At 34.6% G+C, this 17,427-nt stretch overlaps 3 protein-coding genes across 7 annotated transcripts; 2 read left to right on the top strand and 1 right to left on the bottom strand.

The window, feature by feature from the left end:
* Positions 1 to 1,583: 1,583 nt before the first annotated feature.
* On the bottom strand, positions 1,584 to 8,968 carry LOC124221806 (juxtaposed with another zinc finger protein 1). Of its 3 annotated transcripts, XR_006883872.2 has the most exons (6): positions 8,571 to 8,968; positions 7,938 to 8,120; positions 6,257 to 6,368; positions 4,373 to 4,513; positions 3,938 to 4,012; positions 3,529 to 3,662 (listed from the first exon to the last, which is right to left on the bottom strand). XR_006883872.2 is itself a non-coding variant. In XM_046632132.2 (5 exons), the coding sequence occupies exons 1-5, from the start codon at positions 8,668 to 8,670 to the stop codon at positions 3,206 to 3,208; spliced, it is 993 nt and encodes a 330-aa protein (XP_046488088.1). In that variant the 5' UTR covers positions 8,671 to 8,968; the 3' UTR covers positions 1,584 to 3,205. The 3 variants fall into 3 exon arrangements, 2 of the variants coding, with proteins under 2 accessions (XP_046488088.1, XP_046488105.1); XM_046632132.2 differs by lacking the exon at positions 3,938 to 4,012 and having other exon boundaries at positions 1,584 to 3,662; XM_046632149.2 differs by having other exon boundaries at positions 3,523 to 4,012.
* A 71-nt stretch (positions 8,969 to 9,039) lies between these two features.
* Positions 9,040 to 12,157, top strand: ATPsynC (ATP synthase, subunit C). Of its 2 annotated transcripts, none has more exons than XM_046632202.2 (5): positions 9,040 to 9,146; positions 9,633 to 9,710; positions 9,828 to 9,929; positions 10,176 to 10,281; positions 11,448 to 12,157. In XM_046632202.2, the coding sequence occupies exons 2-5, from the start codon at positions 9,666 to 9,668 to the stop codon at positions 11,609 to 11,611; spliced, it is 417 nt and encodes a 138-aa protein (XP_046488158.1). In that variant the 5' UTR covers positions 9,040 to 9,146; positions 9,633 to 9,665; the 3' UTR covers positions 11,612 to 12,157. The 2 variants fall into 2 exon arrangements, with proteins under 2 accessions (XP_046488158.1, XP_046488167.1); XM_046632211.2 differs by having other exon boundaries at positions 9,068 to 9,169.
* Positions 12,158 to 12,926: 769 nt separating this feature from the next.
* On the top strand, positions 12,927 to 16,461 carry LOC124221748 (ubiquitin-conjugating enzyme E2 J1). Of its 2 annotated transcripts, none has more exons than XM_046632029.2 (5): positions 12,927 to 13,224; positions 13,966 to 14,171; positions 14,491 to 14,681; positions 14,850 to 14,967; positions 15,038 to 16,461. In XM_046632029.2, the coding sequence occupies exons 2-5, from the start codon at positions 13,980 to 13,982 to the stop codon at positions 15,281 to 15,283; spliced, it is 747 nt and encodes a 248-aa protein (XP_046487985.1). In that variant the 5' UTR covers positions 12,927 to 13,224; positions 13,966 to 13,979; the 3' UTR covers positions 15,284 to 16,461. The 2 variants fall into 2 exon arrangements, with proteins under 2 accessions (XP_046487985.1, XP_046487975.1); XM_046632019.2 differs by having other exon boundaries at positions 12,932 to 13,523.
* The last annotated feature ends 966 nt before the right edge of the window (positions 16,462 to 17,427 follow it).

Here is a 17,427-nt window from a genome sequence, read left to right as displayed (position 1 = left end):
ATTTAACGCAAATCCACCATTCGGCGTATATTCTGATCACTTGTTGTCATCTTTTGTTTTAATAAACGCTTCAGCTGCTACTAGGATTTGAATAAGCTGAAAACGTTGGTTCAAAGTAGATTATTTAACAATAAAAATTGGTACAGAAGTGCTGTATTAAAATTATGGCAGATTAGAAATAATAATTCACTTTTAACATACGAATCATACGTGTGTGAAACACGCTACTGTTTTATAATTGTTTGCGCTGTAAAATCGGAAGAACGTTATAGTGTAATTAAATATTCAGAGTAATGCTGAAATTAATTTGCCGAAGAAAATTTATATGGTATGAAAATAAATATACGTTATATTTTGTACGCAACTAATATCCCTTTCTCTTCACACATCATTTCTTTGTTATCGTTTGAATTTTAAATGTTATTTCATCTATGAATTACTTTGCTCTAACATAAATTGTTAAATTTTCATTATATGCATAGATGTAGTTATTATCTGTTGAACATCTAACTTGAGGATATTCAAGTATGTTAAATTTTCTGGTTTGCGATGGTTGAACTTGAAAAGTAATCCAATAATATTGCTCGAAATATATTAATTTCATAACGAAGTATTACCTTTATTTGTTTTATACTTGTACCTTTTTTTCACTGTCAGATTGTTCGTCTGTATCTATTATTATAGGCATGTGAAATACGTACTAATAGTATTTTTCTCCATTTTTTTTCTGTGCTGAGTGGTCAGATTGTACAACACGTATATGTATATAAATATGTTTTAGAAATGGATAGCTAGATTATTAAAAAATCAATGATTGCCACTTACAATGCAAAATGCGTTACTTCATTTCATGAAAATTATATCACATGACGAAAGAGAAGAGGCTGGCTACATATGCGGGAAAAACATTTTGATTTCTATAACTAAGTGCTCGTAATGCTTGAGATATGCCTTCGATTAAAATCACTATTGCACTCATGATACCGAAATTTTTCTTGCTAATCCTATACAGATAGGTGGTTGTTTGTTAAACATATTGAATCGATTCATCCAACTTCTTATTGAGAGTCAAATCTTACAACCTGTTCTAGATCCAGTGACCTGCATACGCGTGATGAAAGCATTCATTTTCGAGTACACATTTGTTTATTCGTATATATTTGGATTGAAATCTTGTTGAATGCCCACCTTCTTTTATGCTTCACTTGTAAAAATTTGGCTAATGTTTTTCTTTCTGAACGTAGATACAGTGGGCAAATGTTCCAGAATATTCTTCATTTATGATGCGATTTCTTTCCAGAAAATGAGAAAGTTTTCCAAAAGAAAAAGTAAAGACTAACAAATTTATTACCACATATACCTACTCATACTAAGCTTATAATGTTGAAATCATAAAGTTATTAGTGAATATCTCGACCAATAGCAAAATAAAATAGAGGGACAAGAAGAAAGATTCTTAATTTGACGGTTTAAATATGTTCTTTGTAGCTACAAATACTAAACGTAGCTAAAGTTGAAGTGATACAACCTACAATAGCGGGAAGCAAAAGAAAGAAGAAAACATACCAAGTCTTTTAGAAGTTTATTTGTAACAAAATCCGATTCTACGATAATAAATTTCTACTACTTATTCCTTTAACTATTTATTTATTATGAATGTAATAACAAATAAATAACTACATTATGTTGATGGAAATATATTAGGTACATGAATTTTTTTTTTTTTTTCATACATTTTCCAACAAAGCAAGGTAATGTTATCGCATTGATGTACAACATAAATTCAATTTACCAATAACTTTGTTCTATACTTGGAATATATTTGTCAAACTTATCTTTAATCGTACCACACAAAGTGTTAAAATATCGATTTGTATTGCCAACAAGTGTTATTAACGTGTTATTGCTAAAATTTAATTCTTTTTAATGCTATGGACATACGACTACGAGAGAAAAATGTTTACAAATTTCATGCGCGAAGAAAATTTAACAAAATATAACAAGTCACAGGTTCAACAACATATAGCTGCTTGGTAATTTTTTTGATTTCAATTAAATTGTAGTTATTACATCAAAAATGTGTCAGAACCAAACTTTGTCTCTTATCTTGACCTTTACATTGTTAAGTCAAAATCTGGTGAACGAATTATTTGCTAGTGAGTATATTGGAGGCTTAACATGGCACAAACTGTGTAATATGTACCGTAGTGAGTGGTTTGAACACCGTTGCTGATGATAGTAATATCATTATGCAGGATGAGTCGACAATGTTTTCAATTAATATTATAGTGCGCTTTCCACAATTGCGTATCAGCATACACCCATTTTTACATTAAGTTGTCATGTCAGTGTTACATGAATGTTATGTAATTTATACGGTTTGTACGAAATAATTGTCAAGAAATCATATAAAATTTCTATAACTGTAATGATCTTATCGTGATGAAATTTTTATTGAAGAATGGTTATATAGATCACACAACTGATAATGAATGTTGGCTCTTGTGTTTGTGAGGAGGAAATGAGTAATGACAATTAAGAAAACATATTTGATACAAATGCATAAACTTAAGGCATTAAGCGAAAATACAAAGATATCGTTATGCGATAAGAGAAAAGTTATTTCAATGATATTGGCTGGAACAAAAATAATTTGTATTGTCACGCTGATATTTGCTCACCTTACAACTTTATCAAACAATGATATTAAGAAGAAGAAAGTTACTGGCAACAGACACAGGTGTTATGCAAAACTATGCAAGAAAGTCAATCGCTGATGTATGATGAAAACAAAGTTAAAAGAACACAATAAGTCTTAGGCTCGGACATGGGAAGGTAACATGGGAACAACCTGCATACCCAAGATTAAAGATTATTTTACCTATGACAACTTCACAGAAATGACAGTTTCCCTAAACTTGAGAAAGTTGAAAATGTATGCGCTTGATGACTATGGCATAGTGCTGAGCATATGATGCATGAAGAGTGTACAATGTCGCTGCGCCCACTGGATGAGTTAGAGTATATCTTAAGGGAACTAAAATACTTGTGTGAATTTTAAGCATCTTACAAGTGTAATACATTCACGCACATTTTCAAAGAATAATTAAATTGAGATTATGTTAAAAGTTTCAAGACCTGAGCCATATGAAACATTTGACTACATCATTAGAAGTTTTTTTTTTTATATATATATTCTTTTCGACTAGTATTCATTAGCTGTTACTGTAATATTAGGATAATTTATTTGACTAGAGCTTAAATTAGCAAGGTATTTGTGTACATTATGCACCGGATGTATTACAGGCTTTGCCTTAATGGAGGTATGTACAGGTAGTGGCGGTGATGATGCAGGAGTAAGAATACCAAGGACACCTTTACAATCTGTTTCTGAGACAACAGACCGCTCTTGTTTTATATATCCGTGATCTTCGATTGCTGGTACCTTACATTTTGATGGTTTCGTTAAATGAAGAGAATGCCTGTCACTGATAGAACTGGTACTGCTGTCATAGTCGCTTTCCAATTTAATGACCATTTTGTTATTTTGCAGTATCTTCACCTGTAGTAGAGAACTGCTGTGTTGTATTGCTGCATGGTTTTTCAAGCCATATGAAGTTTTGTAGCTCTTTCCACATGGACATTTAAACGCCTTCCGTACCCTAAGCGCAGAAAATTAGATACCTGTTGGCTATAACAGTTCTCACATAGGTTTACTAGACTGCAAGATTAATTGAAATGTTCCAGTCAGTTTTATTAGATTATATCTTCTTAGCACATCGTGTGATAGTTGTACTTGCAGGACTGATAAAAGCAGGGCAGCAGCAAGAACCCGACAAATAGTATGTGCATTTCGATGAACTCGATTCATTATTCAAAATAATAAAAGCTGTTGATATTCTGAAGCTTATTTTCCAAGTAAAAAAAGCTGTCACACCTGATGAACTGCTCGCAAAACTCGATCAATCCAAAATCTGTTTTCTTTTATTCGTTGTTATTTTCTTAGTTGTGGCTAAAATACAGATTAATGAACATATTTTCAGAATCGAGAATGGAGTTAATTATTGTTTGGCACGTATTATGGTGTTTCCTTCAAAATCAAAAGATATCAAAAATATCCATTAACATTAGCAATAAAAAATGAAGATTTCCAGTTACGATGAGACTTGAGACTTTCTAAAATATCAAAATATTGACACAGTAAACCGATTATTATATATAAATATACATACACAAGACCGAATTATTTGCTACAGTTATAGAAATGGGAATATTTGGTATTAACGATAAACTGAAACGACTGGAAATCAGTATTATTTTACGTAAATGATGGATTGCAATTAGACAAAGCATTTATACTGATAGTACCTACTTGTTATCATTTTTGTGCCCGTTTTTAGAATGGTACTTTATGCCATTGATGTTCTTGTAGCGTTTTTTACATCCAGGTACGGGGCAGGCAAATGGCTTGTCCGTATTGTTGTTTTGATTCGCAGTATTTTGGCTCACAGCCCTAAAAGCAAGAAAGGGATACTTCAGACACTTGCAGCGATAGTATATGATATATACAATGCAAGATGTATTGATTAAAAGTTGGAAAATTTCAATTTATTTAATGTCAATACGTTCGCACAATTTAGATGAGAGAAACAATATCACGATAGTAAGTTAAAACGCAAAAGCCAAATTGATATAGCTCTAATTTTTAGGGTGGATAGTATATTTTTGCAATATAATCACAATATTCCATTACCCAAAATTCGGAATCGTAACCTGAGTGAACTTACTGCTGGTAAAAATATATACCAAATTTGATAGCGTAGCGAAATTAATGTGTACAGTCCGTGGCTTACACCAAATGTTTTTCATACCTTTATAACCATAAGTAAAAAACACCAATGGCATTCAATTTATCATGAAGTTTCCACTTTATAATAAAAACTTCTGGTAAATAAAAAATTGAAAATAATAATGTTTTTATACTTGCAATTAGATGCTTAGCCAGTCAGGGGATACTATAAGTGACATGCTAATTACACATTGTTTTACTATATACTAGGACAAGTTTACAGCTCCAATAAGCTTGAAAGATATAATAAATGTAGGACCAGTACTTTTGTTACATCTGTAATAGTAACACAAATAATTGCTACAACATGCAGATGCAAAATGTTCAACATAATCTATATTTAAATATGCAAAACTAATCGTATCTTATGCAGTACAAACATTAAATCATGCTTAAGTCAACAAAGAAAAGAGCAATACTGTGTGATTGTCACTATTATGATACCTATAATAGATATTGATATTATGTGAAGTACTAGGCTGCGTAACTATTGATAAATCAATTATGACACCACAAAAGATATTTATCAGCTCTTGTATATGACAAACTTATAACTTAAAAACACAGGTTGTAGGGATAGAATAGAATGGAATATTACATGATTCTAGATGGGCAAAGTGCTGCAATTAGGCAAGTCAAAGACAGTCAACAGGGTAAGGTAGTATTGAACATATTACAGTATCGATTGGTGCTACCTTATTGTAATTTTCAAAGAAATTTCCAGACAATACATATGATAAACAATTTCAACGCTCCAAAGGGATTTGTAAAGTGCAAAAGTTGTAAATTACGCATATTTTTCAGCATAATGAGAAAGCGCAATTGAAAAAAAATTTGCCTGATATCCAAAACAGCACACAATAAAAGTGCACTAAAGTTTTACTGCCCAGATTCGTCAAGTTATAAGCTTTTCCGAATATACCGTAGTTTTTGTGCATGGGAAAGTTCAAATGAATTTATTTTTGAGGAATATTGAAAATTTTTCACATTTACAGCTAATACTAAACTAACATTTTTTGAGATTTTTCATAGGAAATACAGTTTCAGGCAAATGTCGGATTTCTTTCACTTTGGTTTTAATCTATACAAGTGTTTCATTGAGGGGGTCGGTACTTAGAACAATTAAGCGACACTTTTTTTTAAGCTTTGGAAACAAGCATCCTGTGTAAACGAACTCATCTAATTATTTAGTTCAGTAGACCAAAAATAATAGTTTTCAAGATGAATTAACTAGGAAAAATGGGACAAGTTTTGATAAGAATATATTTCATCCGCACCAGCCTGCAGGGCAATTTCTTGATGTACGTATGCAAGGTATTTGTTGGCAACAAGAGTTATGACAGAAGCCACAGTAATGTTAATATTTACACCAGAACTTCCATTAATGAGGAAAAGTAATGGATGTACCTGCTGCCATAACGAAGGATGAAGTCAGCGGAGAACTCCAAGGAAGTGGTCCAGGAGTCATTGCTGTCTTCTGGCTCACTAACAAAGTCCTCTCCCTCCTCTGCCTCACTGCCTACATTGTCAGTTTTTATATCATATTCAAAATTTGTCCATATAGAATAGCTATTCATTATGGTTAGTGATTGGAATTTAGTTTATGCAGACTCACAGCTGGTTCAGTCACGAAGTCACATTAATCGATAATTTAGAAAATAATTTTGAATAGTATGGCCTGAAAAACTTACAAATTCCATCATCTCAGCAAGTAATGCGAGTAGATCACAGATTAGAAAAAAGCGACTGTCTATATTTTAATTTCCATATGATACCAGTCTATCGAATGTAGGTTTGTGTACACGTTTTCTAAGCAAACTGTTATGTTCTCTCAGTCTTTGCTTTTCAATGACATCAGACAATTTGACGGATCAGTAGTAATCAACTGATCTATGCTTTTTAAATAATCTATTATGACTAATTTAGCTGCACAGCTAAAATGCGATAAGAGCTTGTCCTGTTAACAAATTTCGTCATACACTTATTAAAAAATTAAATGAGGTGAAATATCTTATTTCATGTCATTGTCTCAAATTGCAAAGGCTGATAACAAGAAAGTAGATGATAGATACAGTTTTAGTACTAGTGCGATATTTTACTAGATTAACTCACTTTTAAGTGATTATAATTTCTAAATTTGGTTAACAGATGTAAAAAAAACTGTTTTATAGAGGCATTCACGAAGATATACCAGTTTTTTAGAAACGCCTCACTGAAATATGTACTCTATTTATCTGCGAGGAAAAATTGAAGTATAACATATTACTTAACACATCTGAACGCATCACTTCAGTAACAAATTATGTGATGTGATTAAACTCAAACATGTAACAAGTGTAGCATTTTAGGTCGTTAGATTTTTATAAATTCAATTCAATACAGTCCAGCAGTTAAGCTGGACCTATTTGTGTCCAGTTTTTGGCTGACCTGTAGTTCTCAACAGTACTTTATTATGATGCGTCGTTGATAGTCTGTACCAATTTTCGAACCCTTAATAATCCGTGTGGAATATAATCAATACCTCTGGTACGTTTCTTTAATTTAAATTTGAAAACCTACTCCAAATCGAAATAGAATAGTAAATTAGAAGCAAAAACTAACTTGATGGAACTGCAAAGAAACTTTGTGAGAGTAAGGAACTTAGACCTATGCAATCAAGATATTAACACACCTTGTTAATAACTGTGAAAAGGTGTATCACAGATAGACAAGGAATAAAACGTGACCCTACATGATAAACTCTGCTTCTAATGATAGATATCCAAAGAGAACTGTACTTGTAATATGCACGTGGCAAAACTTCTTGATTCATCTAAGGAAATACTAAAACGTTTGATGACATTTTTTATTGCCAGGCAATGTAAAGATTGGTAAATAAACATGCTGATGCGAATTATTTACAAAACATGTGTTATGCATGCTGAATTTTACCAACAGTATCATGCTTGAAAGTACGTAGGATGATAAGGAAAATCATACAAGCTTGAGAGGATCATTCAATAGATAACTCTGCGAATAGTTTTGAATACATTTGATAGACAACAAAAAACCACATTGAAACAATAAGATGGTGTGAACAAAAACTGACCCGTAGGAGTATTATTTTTGTTGCGCGTTGAGGAAGGAAGACAGGTTTGATTTGACCTGGATTGATGAACGGGCTTGACGCCCTCTTTTCGTGCAGCATCCGTCAAGAATCGTAATACATAACTCAGAGGTATACAAGTTGGCTGCTGTTGCTCTGTTTGCTCAACAACTCGGGGGTCATAATCTGGAAATGTGCGTGTAGTATAAAGTTACACCGAAATTAGATGGAAGCCAAGAAGATTGGAGTTTGATAATTGTACCAAGAAATCTTAGTTGACAATCTCAGTCTGACATGTTTTTATGAGTCAAATAACAGCTACATTCGTGTTTAGTAACATTATTTTATTGACAATTTTCAAAATCTCCCCAAACATAGGACGCAAATTTGGACTTTTGAATGTACTAATTATCACTTAAAAATTAGTTTTGGCCCAAACAAACGATCAGTAATGAAAGTAAAGTGTATTATCTCGACAATGTATGAGCGCTAGTAGGATGTCATAGAAGTTATTACATTGAAAAGTATAATTAATCATTAGTCGCTTAACGTTGGCTGATGAATCCTAGATAACCTCAAAACAGACATAACCTCAACTAGCCCGAGTTGTTGATATGAGACAGCAAAATTATTCACCAATATGAGTTTCCTCGATGTGTTGTATTAGATCGCCTAAGCTTTTGAACGTAAGGCCACAACCATTGAATTTACAAATATTTAGCATAAATACAGCCATTTCAACCGCAATAATCCCAGTGTAATAAAGTCAAATGATGCATTGATCGAGGAGGGCTGTTAATCGGGATATAGTGGTACAGGAACGAATGAAACAAAATTATTTTCGATAAGAGGTGATAAGTGTCATTTTTTGTTCAAATAAATATACACTAACGACGCGCCGTAATTGACGCTGGCGAATGTCGATCGTCATTTTCTTCATATACGGTTTTCAACTTGACTAAATATTGCAGACGAAAAATATCTTCGGCTAAATTCGGGTGATCGATAAATGGAGCTCTCGGTAGCTCGGGCGTAGGAAGCGGTGATTCTGCCTCAGCACGGAAACTGCGCCGTTTCGTTCAAGGCTCTGCGCGGATAGGCTCTCTACGAGTCGATCCCCACTTCACTCCGCCACTCCGTTCATCGCTCACTCACCAATTCAACATTCCAAAGGCCGGGTCACCTCCTCTTCGACTTCGACACTGTTCTTTGGTAAGTTCGGGGCTTGCTGTCGAGTGAGTAAAATTCATCCATAATTGCCGGTGGCAAAAAAGTACATCCGTTAAATATAAATTGACACCGAAATATCGTCGGCGACGTTCGAGTCGTTGGTTATTATATTGAAACGTCGTTCGTGACGTACTGAATCATAATTTCATATCCTCAAATTTTTACACCCGGAAGATACGGCCATCTTATTTTCAGTCCTCTAACACCATCCACCTTCGTTTCCGACTGCATTCACACGGTAAAACGTGTCTCTCTTAACGGTCATTCAGCCCAAAAATCGGCAGATTTTATACCCAATTTGTGTCATTGATTTTCACACAGAAAACTGCCGAATAGTGACGTTACGTAACCCCGTTAAAGAAAATTTGATATCTAGTCAGTGACCTCTACATTTTAAGCAGCGGAACTTTCTGCCGGGCGACACTCGATCTGATCGAAACTTTGGTAATCCAACCATCGTATTTTTAGGTAATTGAGTGAACCGACCACACAACCGTCAACATGTACGCCTGCACCAGATTCGTTGCCCCAATTGCCAGGTCTACCGTAAGTAAAATACGTTTGTTCCATCCCGGTTGCCTCCTATATCTATATGTCTGAATGATACGTCCGTACATACATTATGTAATCCTCGTCTTTTCACTTGCACATGACTTTATACAGCTGGTTTCTGGAGCCAAGTCATACCTACGACCTCTGAGCAGTGCTGTGGTCAACCAAAGCCAGTCCCTGCAACAAAATCAGAGGCAGACCCCAGTCAGCCTGGTAAATATCGAAGTCTTTCGTTGCATAATGATCCGAAGGTTACATAACATATTTCAAATTTTGGCTCTCTTGTGTTTGAATAAGTATGATAACACATTCAATCTTAATCATATTTCACGTCTTTGCCAACTTTGGGCTTCTTTTTGCTCAAACATTGATATGTGATTTTCATTTATTGCACTTTGAGTGTGAAATACGATAGTGTTGCTATAGTTTGAATTCTCATATATCCTACTTCCATTCTAGCTGCCTGCTGTACGCAGCTTCCAGACTTCAGCAGTGAGCCGTGACATTGATTCCGCTGCCAAGTTTATTGGCGCTGGCGCTGCAACTGTCGGAGTTGCTGGATCCGGTAAGTCGTGATGAGAATTGACCATACACCTATCATGTTCAGTCAGTCGTTTGCCAATGCTGCTACCATACCTATGTTCTTGATTCTCTCTCATTTACACCGAGAAAATTTCTGGACACAAATCATTATGCAATGCCTTACATAACCTTGGTGGTACAATATTTATGTACTGGAAACATTAGCTGATCATTGTCAAGCTTTCTTATTGAAATCATTTACGTTTATTTTCTGTATTTATTTTGTCCCAGTGTTTAACCAGAGTCGTTAATTTGGGCGTATTTTGAACATACTAAAATGTGCCACGTTTAATGTTATCGATACAGTAGCCAATTAATATTATTGACCTGATTGACTTATGTACTGATGTACCTTCGAAATTTCAGGAATTGGTATTGGAATTGTATTTGGTTCCCTGATTATTGGTTATGCCCGAAATCCCTCCTTGAAACAGCAAGTATTCTCCTACGCAGTCATCGGATTTGCCCTATCTGAAGCGATGGGTCTTTTCTGCTTGATGATAGCGTTCCTAATGCTGTTTGCCCTCTGACTACCTTCCTCCTGGTCCATTTGTCCCAGATATGGTTTCCCTGTCAAACTCAATGTCTATGTGAATCAGGGCTTTACCGTGCAGTGTGTAATCAAATTTCTGCAACAGTAACTCGCAGTCTAACTCGTAGTGTAATAAAAATTTGTACATACTTTTATAGAATAGAACTATATGTGTATAATATATTTATGTCCAGACGTGATTTTCGCTGGTTGATTTTGTAATTGAAATAATTCAACATACGGAGCTCACCTATATTTTGCAATTGTATAGTTTAAGGAAAATTTATGTCACACTATTCTTTCTCATGATTCATATGCCATGTAGCTAAACTATAATCAAATATCAAATCTGCCTGCATCAGTCAATTGAGAATAGGCATGAGCGAAACGTCCACTGACGATTATATGAATATTGATTGCAATGAAGATTGTCCCAGGTACCATTAGTATCACTAACCCATAATGTATGTGTACAGTATCAAACAGAATTATAACTAATGGCACGAAGGTATTGCGGTATAATTTTACTTCATATCAGTTTTTCTCAGATTTTCTTACATCCAAAATATGAAGCACAGTGGTTTGATTTTTCTAATGAATTATTTTCTTGTTTCTAGGTGCTGGAATTGGATCGGTCTTTGGTTCCTTGATCATTGGTTATGCGAGAAACCCCTCCCTTAAACAGCAGCTGTTCTCGTATGCCATTCTTGGTTTCGCCTTGTCCGAAGCTATGGGTCTTTTCTGTCTTATGATGGCCTTCCTTTTGTTGTTCGCCTTCTAAGCCACAAATCCATATAAACAAATACCAATAGTTTTAGTGCGTCACTGCCAAGACAGCGTCTTATAGATCAGAGACTAAAGGCTGCTGCCTATGGTAACGCGGGAGCCTGTGAAATCATTACTGAAATTTTTGTTTACGGGCTCTTGGCGAGTGACGGTTTATTCAGGATGCATAAGAGGGGGGCTGTACACGCTCAAAAAAGTGTTTGAACCGTCTGCTCCCACAGTTCCGCAAACTCGTAATTATTTCATGGTCTGCCACCTCATGTAGAATAACTCACAATATTATCAAGTAATGATTTTCAGTGTAACGAACGACTAGGGCGCAACTGAAAGCTTACCAAAACCTCTGATATAATATACTGATATAATCATTGCAAGTAGTACATGTTTTGAATTCTTTTGTTATCTATGTTATTCATCATTGTTGTGCTGTTGCAATTTTACATCGCCGAGGTTACCTTTGACGCGAAAAAGGAAAAAACGAAAAACTGTACAGTGATATTGAATAAAACATCTTTGTCGTGAGACGAATGCCCTCGTTAAATTGGACTACACTGTTTAAAATTCATGCTAACCCTTGCTGTTCAGTGTACAAATCGGTCATTGTTCATTTTATTATTTTATACGTACGTACGACCTTTTTTTAAAGTACATAGGTATGTACTTCTGTACATTGAGATTTATGTTTCAGCTATTTAAAGCGCGATTCTTCAGTTTTCAAGTTTTTTGTATCCACTTTTCACAGCAAACAACATTTTTTTTATAAATAATCATTTGGTAAGAACGGTTGTAAATGATTTTATAAATATGTATCTAAGGTACTGAATTGGCTTCCAAAATGTAGTATTTATTTACAATCTCTGATCATCTAATCGTGTATCGAAATTTAATTGTCATTCAGAATCAGGAAAGAATCGTTGACTTTATTTCACACGTTTACTGACGGCGGTTTTCGCATTAGTTTATCCCATTGTTTCTGCACTCTTAGTCTCCAATGTAGAAATGTAAGAGTTGAGTGGATCTAAGCTTTGCTGCTATCAGTTTTCTGTTCCGTAAATCTTTGACTCCAAGAACGTTGTAACGAGATTCAGCGTTCTAGCAAAGCAATTTATGTCTTCGTACAGTTCGCGTTCGGCAGTCTTGGCGCCAGCTTCGTATCGCAAAATACCATGACCTAAAACGCTCAACACGTCATTCTACGTTAGTCAACGTCATCGGCTGCCGACATGTGGCCTAGACCTAAAGTCCTGCCCTAAAACGGAAAGTCGGTTCTTTTATTGATAAAACAACTGTAAACATATCTAGAAGAAGGGTCTTGGCTGTAGGCCCACTTATCCACAGAATACTGGTCACGAAAATTTTTAACGTCACAAAGTACAATGGCCGTTGCAGTGGCAGGCACGCAAATTGTAACTTAAATTTACCGCTTCTATTTACAGTTGAAAATCTGGTTTAGTGACATCTAGCGTTCGGAAGCAGATGTTGTAGCTCGTCTACGTGTACCTTGCGTAAATGGAAGCGCGACCGAGTTCAGAGTAGTCAATTTATCAATGGATTAGGCAAGAGGACGAAAACAGATTACTTCACGGCAACTTAGAAAAGATAAAAGAGGTCGGTTACGTCAAAGAGCCAGGTTTCAGGTTATTCTCATCAATTTTGTGCCTATTAAATTCATCAGTTAACGTTGGCATTGATCGCCGCAACATATTGCTTGAAAACAATGTAGTCTGAACTTATAACTTAATATGAATTTAAATATTTTTAATCGACGAGGTCGGATTAATGTATACGTTGAGTGCTGACACATCGGTCAGCTGATATCTGTTTTCGACATTCGAGTACACATACGTAAAATCTATAATAATATCTCAAGATGTCATTCGAAGGAAAATATAATGTCAAAAGTCCAGGTAAATTACAAATATTCCTTATTTCACGTTTCACAAGTCTTCAATTTTTCACTATTCTGCACTTTTTATTTACCGTTTATCACTCAACTGGGTACGATCACCGACCTTTATACGGTTCTTCAATGAGCAGATATCTTAATTTTCTTTCACCACTGACAAGATCGTTGTAATTATGGTAGTTTTTGCATTGGAGTTAGTTTCCTGTCCACAGACCGATTGAATTATACTCGCATATATGAAATTTTTTCTGGGTCATTTCCATTGTACAATTGTTTTTCAAACCCGTTGCGTGTATCGATAAATGATATTGAAATATGCATCAGAAAATTATGCCACGAATAGTGCCAATCTAACAATTATATATCACGCAACGTCTTACTGACATTCCTGTACTTGGAATTTGAACATTGAATCTGTCAATTTGAAATTTTTCATATTTCAGCCGTCAAGAGGTTGATGCGCGAAGCGCAAGAGCTACACGAAGCAACGGAAGAATACTGTGCCCATCCTTTGGATGATAATCTTTTCGAATGGCATTTCACAGTGCATGGGCCACCGTCCACAGATTTTGAGGGCGGTGTATATCATGGTAGAATTTTACTACCTCCTGAGTATCCTATGAAACCACCTAACATCATATTGCTAACTGTAAGTCATGGACTGAATTTGGCATAGAGGCAAAAAAAGTAAACAAATCAACAGTCACAACAAAATCCCTTCTATTCAAGTTGAGATTATATAGAAAGTTTAACAATTGTCAGAGGAATCTCTAAAATCATATCTAATCATTCAAGATCTGTTCTGCTTACAAACTTCGCAGTAGACCAGCCTTTGAGGAAAATTGTGTCAGTGTGACTGCACATTTGAAAGTACTGTAAAATTTGTCTTTGTACCAGATTCAAATGTCTATCCGTATGATGAAAAGTGTTTGTAAAAATGGAGAAATTAATTGAAGGCATACTTTCAGCCCAACGGCCGGTTTGAAGTAAACAAAAAAATATGTCTGAGTATCTCTGGACATCATCCAGAAACGTGGCAGCCCTCCTGGAGTATAAGGACTGCACTGTTAGCGCTAATTGCATTTATGCCAACACCAGGAAATGGCACCATAGGATCACTTGACTACAGCACGGAGGAGCGTCAAAAACTTGCTAAAAAGTATTTTCTGCTAATTGTTTTAATTATAAATGGGTCATACTTTTTTGTTTTCAGATCGTTTGGTACGTTGATTATAGTCGAAACCTCATCATTTATGTGCTTATGACTTTTTGACAATAACAAATTTTTACATAATTTCTTAGGTGAATTATTTGTGGTAAATTACAGATCTTTGAGTTGGCAGTGCGACAGCTGTGGTAAGATTGCTGATTTACTATCTAAGGATACAGCTAAAACACCGATCACTGAAGAAGAACAGCATATGTTGGACACAATCGCATTGAAGGTAAATGAATCGGTTTTTACATGAAACACTATCGGTTAATTGATCATTTATAAGATGGTTACTTCTGCAGGCAGAAGAAGCTTCAACGAACGAGCCTTCATTTTCATCTAGTATAGAAAATGTGTCTGAAAGTGAGTTGAGACAACGACGCATGGATACGCAACCAGAAACTCATGAGCAACAGGAAGCTGAAATAATCGTTAATCCTCAGGTCGAAACTATGTCATCTTCGAATGATTTATTCTGGAGTATTCTTATTGCAACACTCTTGTTTGCGATAATTTTACTTGTTTTGAGACGACTGTTTCTGGTTTGAATTCACTCCCGAATTTCATATAATGAATGTTACGATAATGACTATATGTTAACGAGTATGAAGTAAATTTTATACACATTTTATGAATAGCATTTCTAAGCTCAGTCTAAACTACAAAGTGTAAAATTTAATATTTAATCTAATACAGAAGCTATTTTTTGCTCGCTCATAGTTGCACACTAACTATTTTACTTTGGGATTTGCGAGCTAAAAGTCTTTTACTCCGAATAATTACGATGCGTTAGTTATTTATATTAATAGACAGAAATTATTATAAATTCAAATCGATCCCTACGCAAGAGTGACCGTAAAGACTATTTAAGGTATCATAGCTATACTAGTTAAAATTATCTGCCTTCATATTCCGATGCAGATGCAAGCATCATTCCGTTACCAGACTTCAATTTTATTGGAGCGAGTTTCGAATCAAATAGGATAGATTCAAAATCATTGCATTTGAAACTACATACAAAACTGTTTTTAGGGTTCAAGCAATGTCTATGTTCAGATTTGATTTTCGTACTTCTACAGAAAATAAGCAATCTGCAGCCGCTACAGCTTGTGTATGTAAATGAACGAACAAAATATTGATATTAGAAATGTTTTATGTCAACACGCGCATGAGATTTTGAATAACCAGTTTTCATTAGGTTTAAGAAAATAAGTCCATCTTAATTTTGGATTGCTAAGCGTGGCGTGGTAACATGAGCCTGTCGAATGCATTAACTCTATGTCAACATATCTTGCATCAAATCGTATAGATAAAAGGAATTTTATAAGAACAGTAGGCTTGAAATTTAACGTTTTCGGCTGTATTTCACTAGTCTTCACCTGCTTGCCACATCCAGCTTTGTTTTCAAAGAAATACATGAACGTGTACTATAATTGATTATTGTAATATTGCAAATTCTATATTTATTAGGTATAACAAATCAATGAAAATTTTCAGAAAAGTATCAATGTAATTGACGATTCTGTGCAATTGTATATTGTCATTATAAAAAAAGTTATTATTCTAGATGTTATATTTGTAAAATTATTAAAAATGACAGTAATAATTATAACTGCAACAATTGTTCAGCACTGAAAAACGATTTTTCAATGTTGAGTAAGATTAGTCACCATCTAACAATTGTGTAAGGAGAATTGACAATTGAACAGTCGACACCTTGTAAAAACGATTTGTGTAATTTAAATATCCAATGTTCCACCCTATAAACTCATAATAAGATTATGGCGTGCCATGAATTCATATATGTATTATGATTTCAAAAGAATTGGGTAGTTTCATCTCGCGGAATGTCTTGCCTGTAAAAATTTACACGACAACCCATAACGCGTCTTTCGAGGATCGTGGATATTGCATTTAATTTCTTTTTAATAATCGTCAAGTGAAATATTATAATTACCATTATTATTATTGTTATGAAAGTGCACGTCATAAGAATGTTTGTGCCCTCAATTTATTACAATCAAAGGTTTATACCGAACCTAATCGACAAGGCCGCATTCTATTTGTTGGGTTGCGTGCGTAATTGTTTTTCAGTATCATAACAAGCCTCCTCAAAAATAGATTTTAAATTGCTACGAGCATTCAGATTAGATTCAATCAAAAAAATATGAATCTGTCAGTTGACTTTTTTTCACGGTATGCCTTGTAACCGTGCTTGTAACGCTTGTAACTACACAAAAATATCAATTTATAACCCGAAAGTGAACATTTTTGCCATGATATTTGGACTTGATTTACTGACATTTGAAAGTACAAAATTTCGCCGTCCCAGGTGGCTATTTTATAGTCGACCAGCGATCTAAGAACAGTTTCTTATTATACAACATCTGTGATTGGTTAAAAGTTAAGATTTATGGAACCGATAACTAATCGTATGATTATTTTTCCTCGCGATCGGTCTAGTACGTCTAATCAGTATCAGTATCAATAAGAAAATGTTATTATTTCATCGCTCGTCGTCAATATCTTACTTCCAAAGATTATTATCAAATTTCCTTGGAGCTTGTTCTGCGACATTTCAAACCATATTTTTCTGAATGAATGAGCTAATATAACTAACAAGAATTCTTCAGCTTGGGATGGTTTATTTTAAATCTGTCGTGAGATATTTCGATCCTTTAATCATTCAACT

This window comes from Neodiprion pinetum, chromosome 1, assembly GCF_021155775.2.
Source record: "Neodiprion pinetum isolate iyNeoPine1 chromosome 1, iyNeoPine1.2, whole genome shotgun sequence".
In the NCBI taxonomy this organism is placed as follows: domain Eukaryota; kingdom Metazoa; phylum Arthropoda; class Insecta; order Hymenoptera; family Diprionidae; genus Neodiprion; species Neodiprion pinetum.
This window is presented reverse-complemented; position numbering and strand designations above follow the sequence as displayed.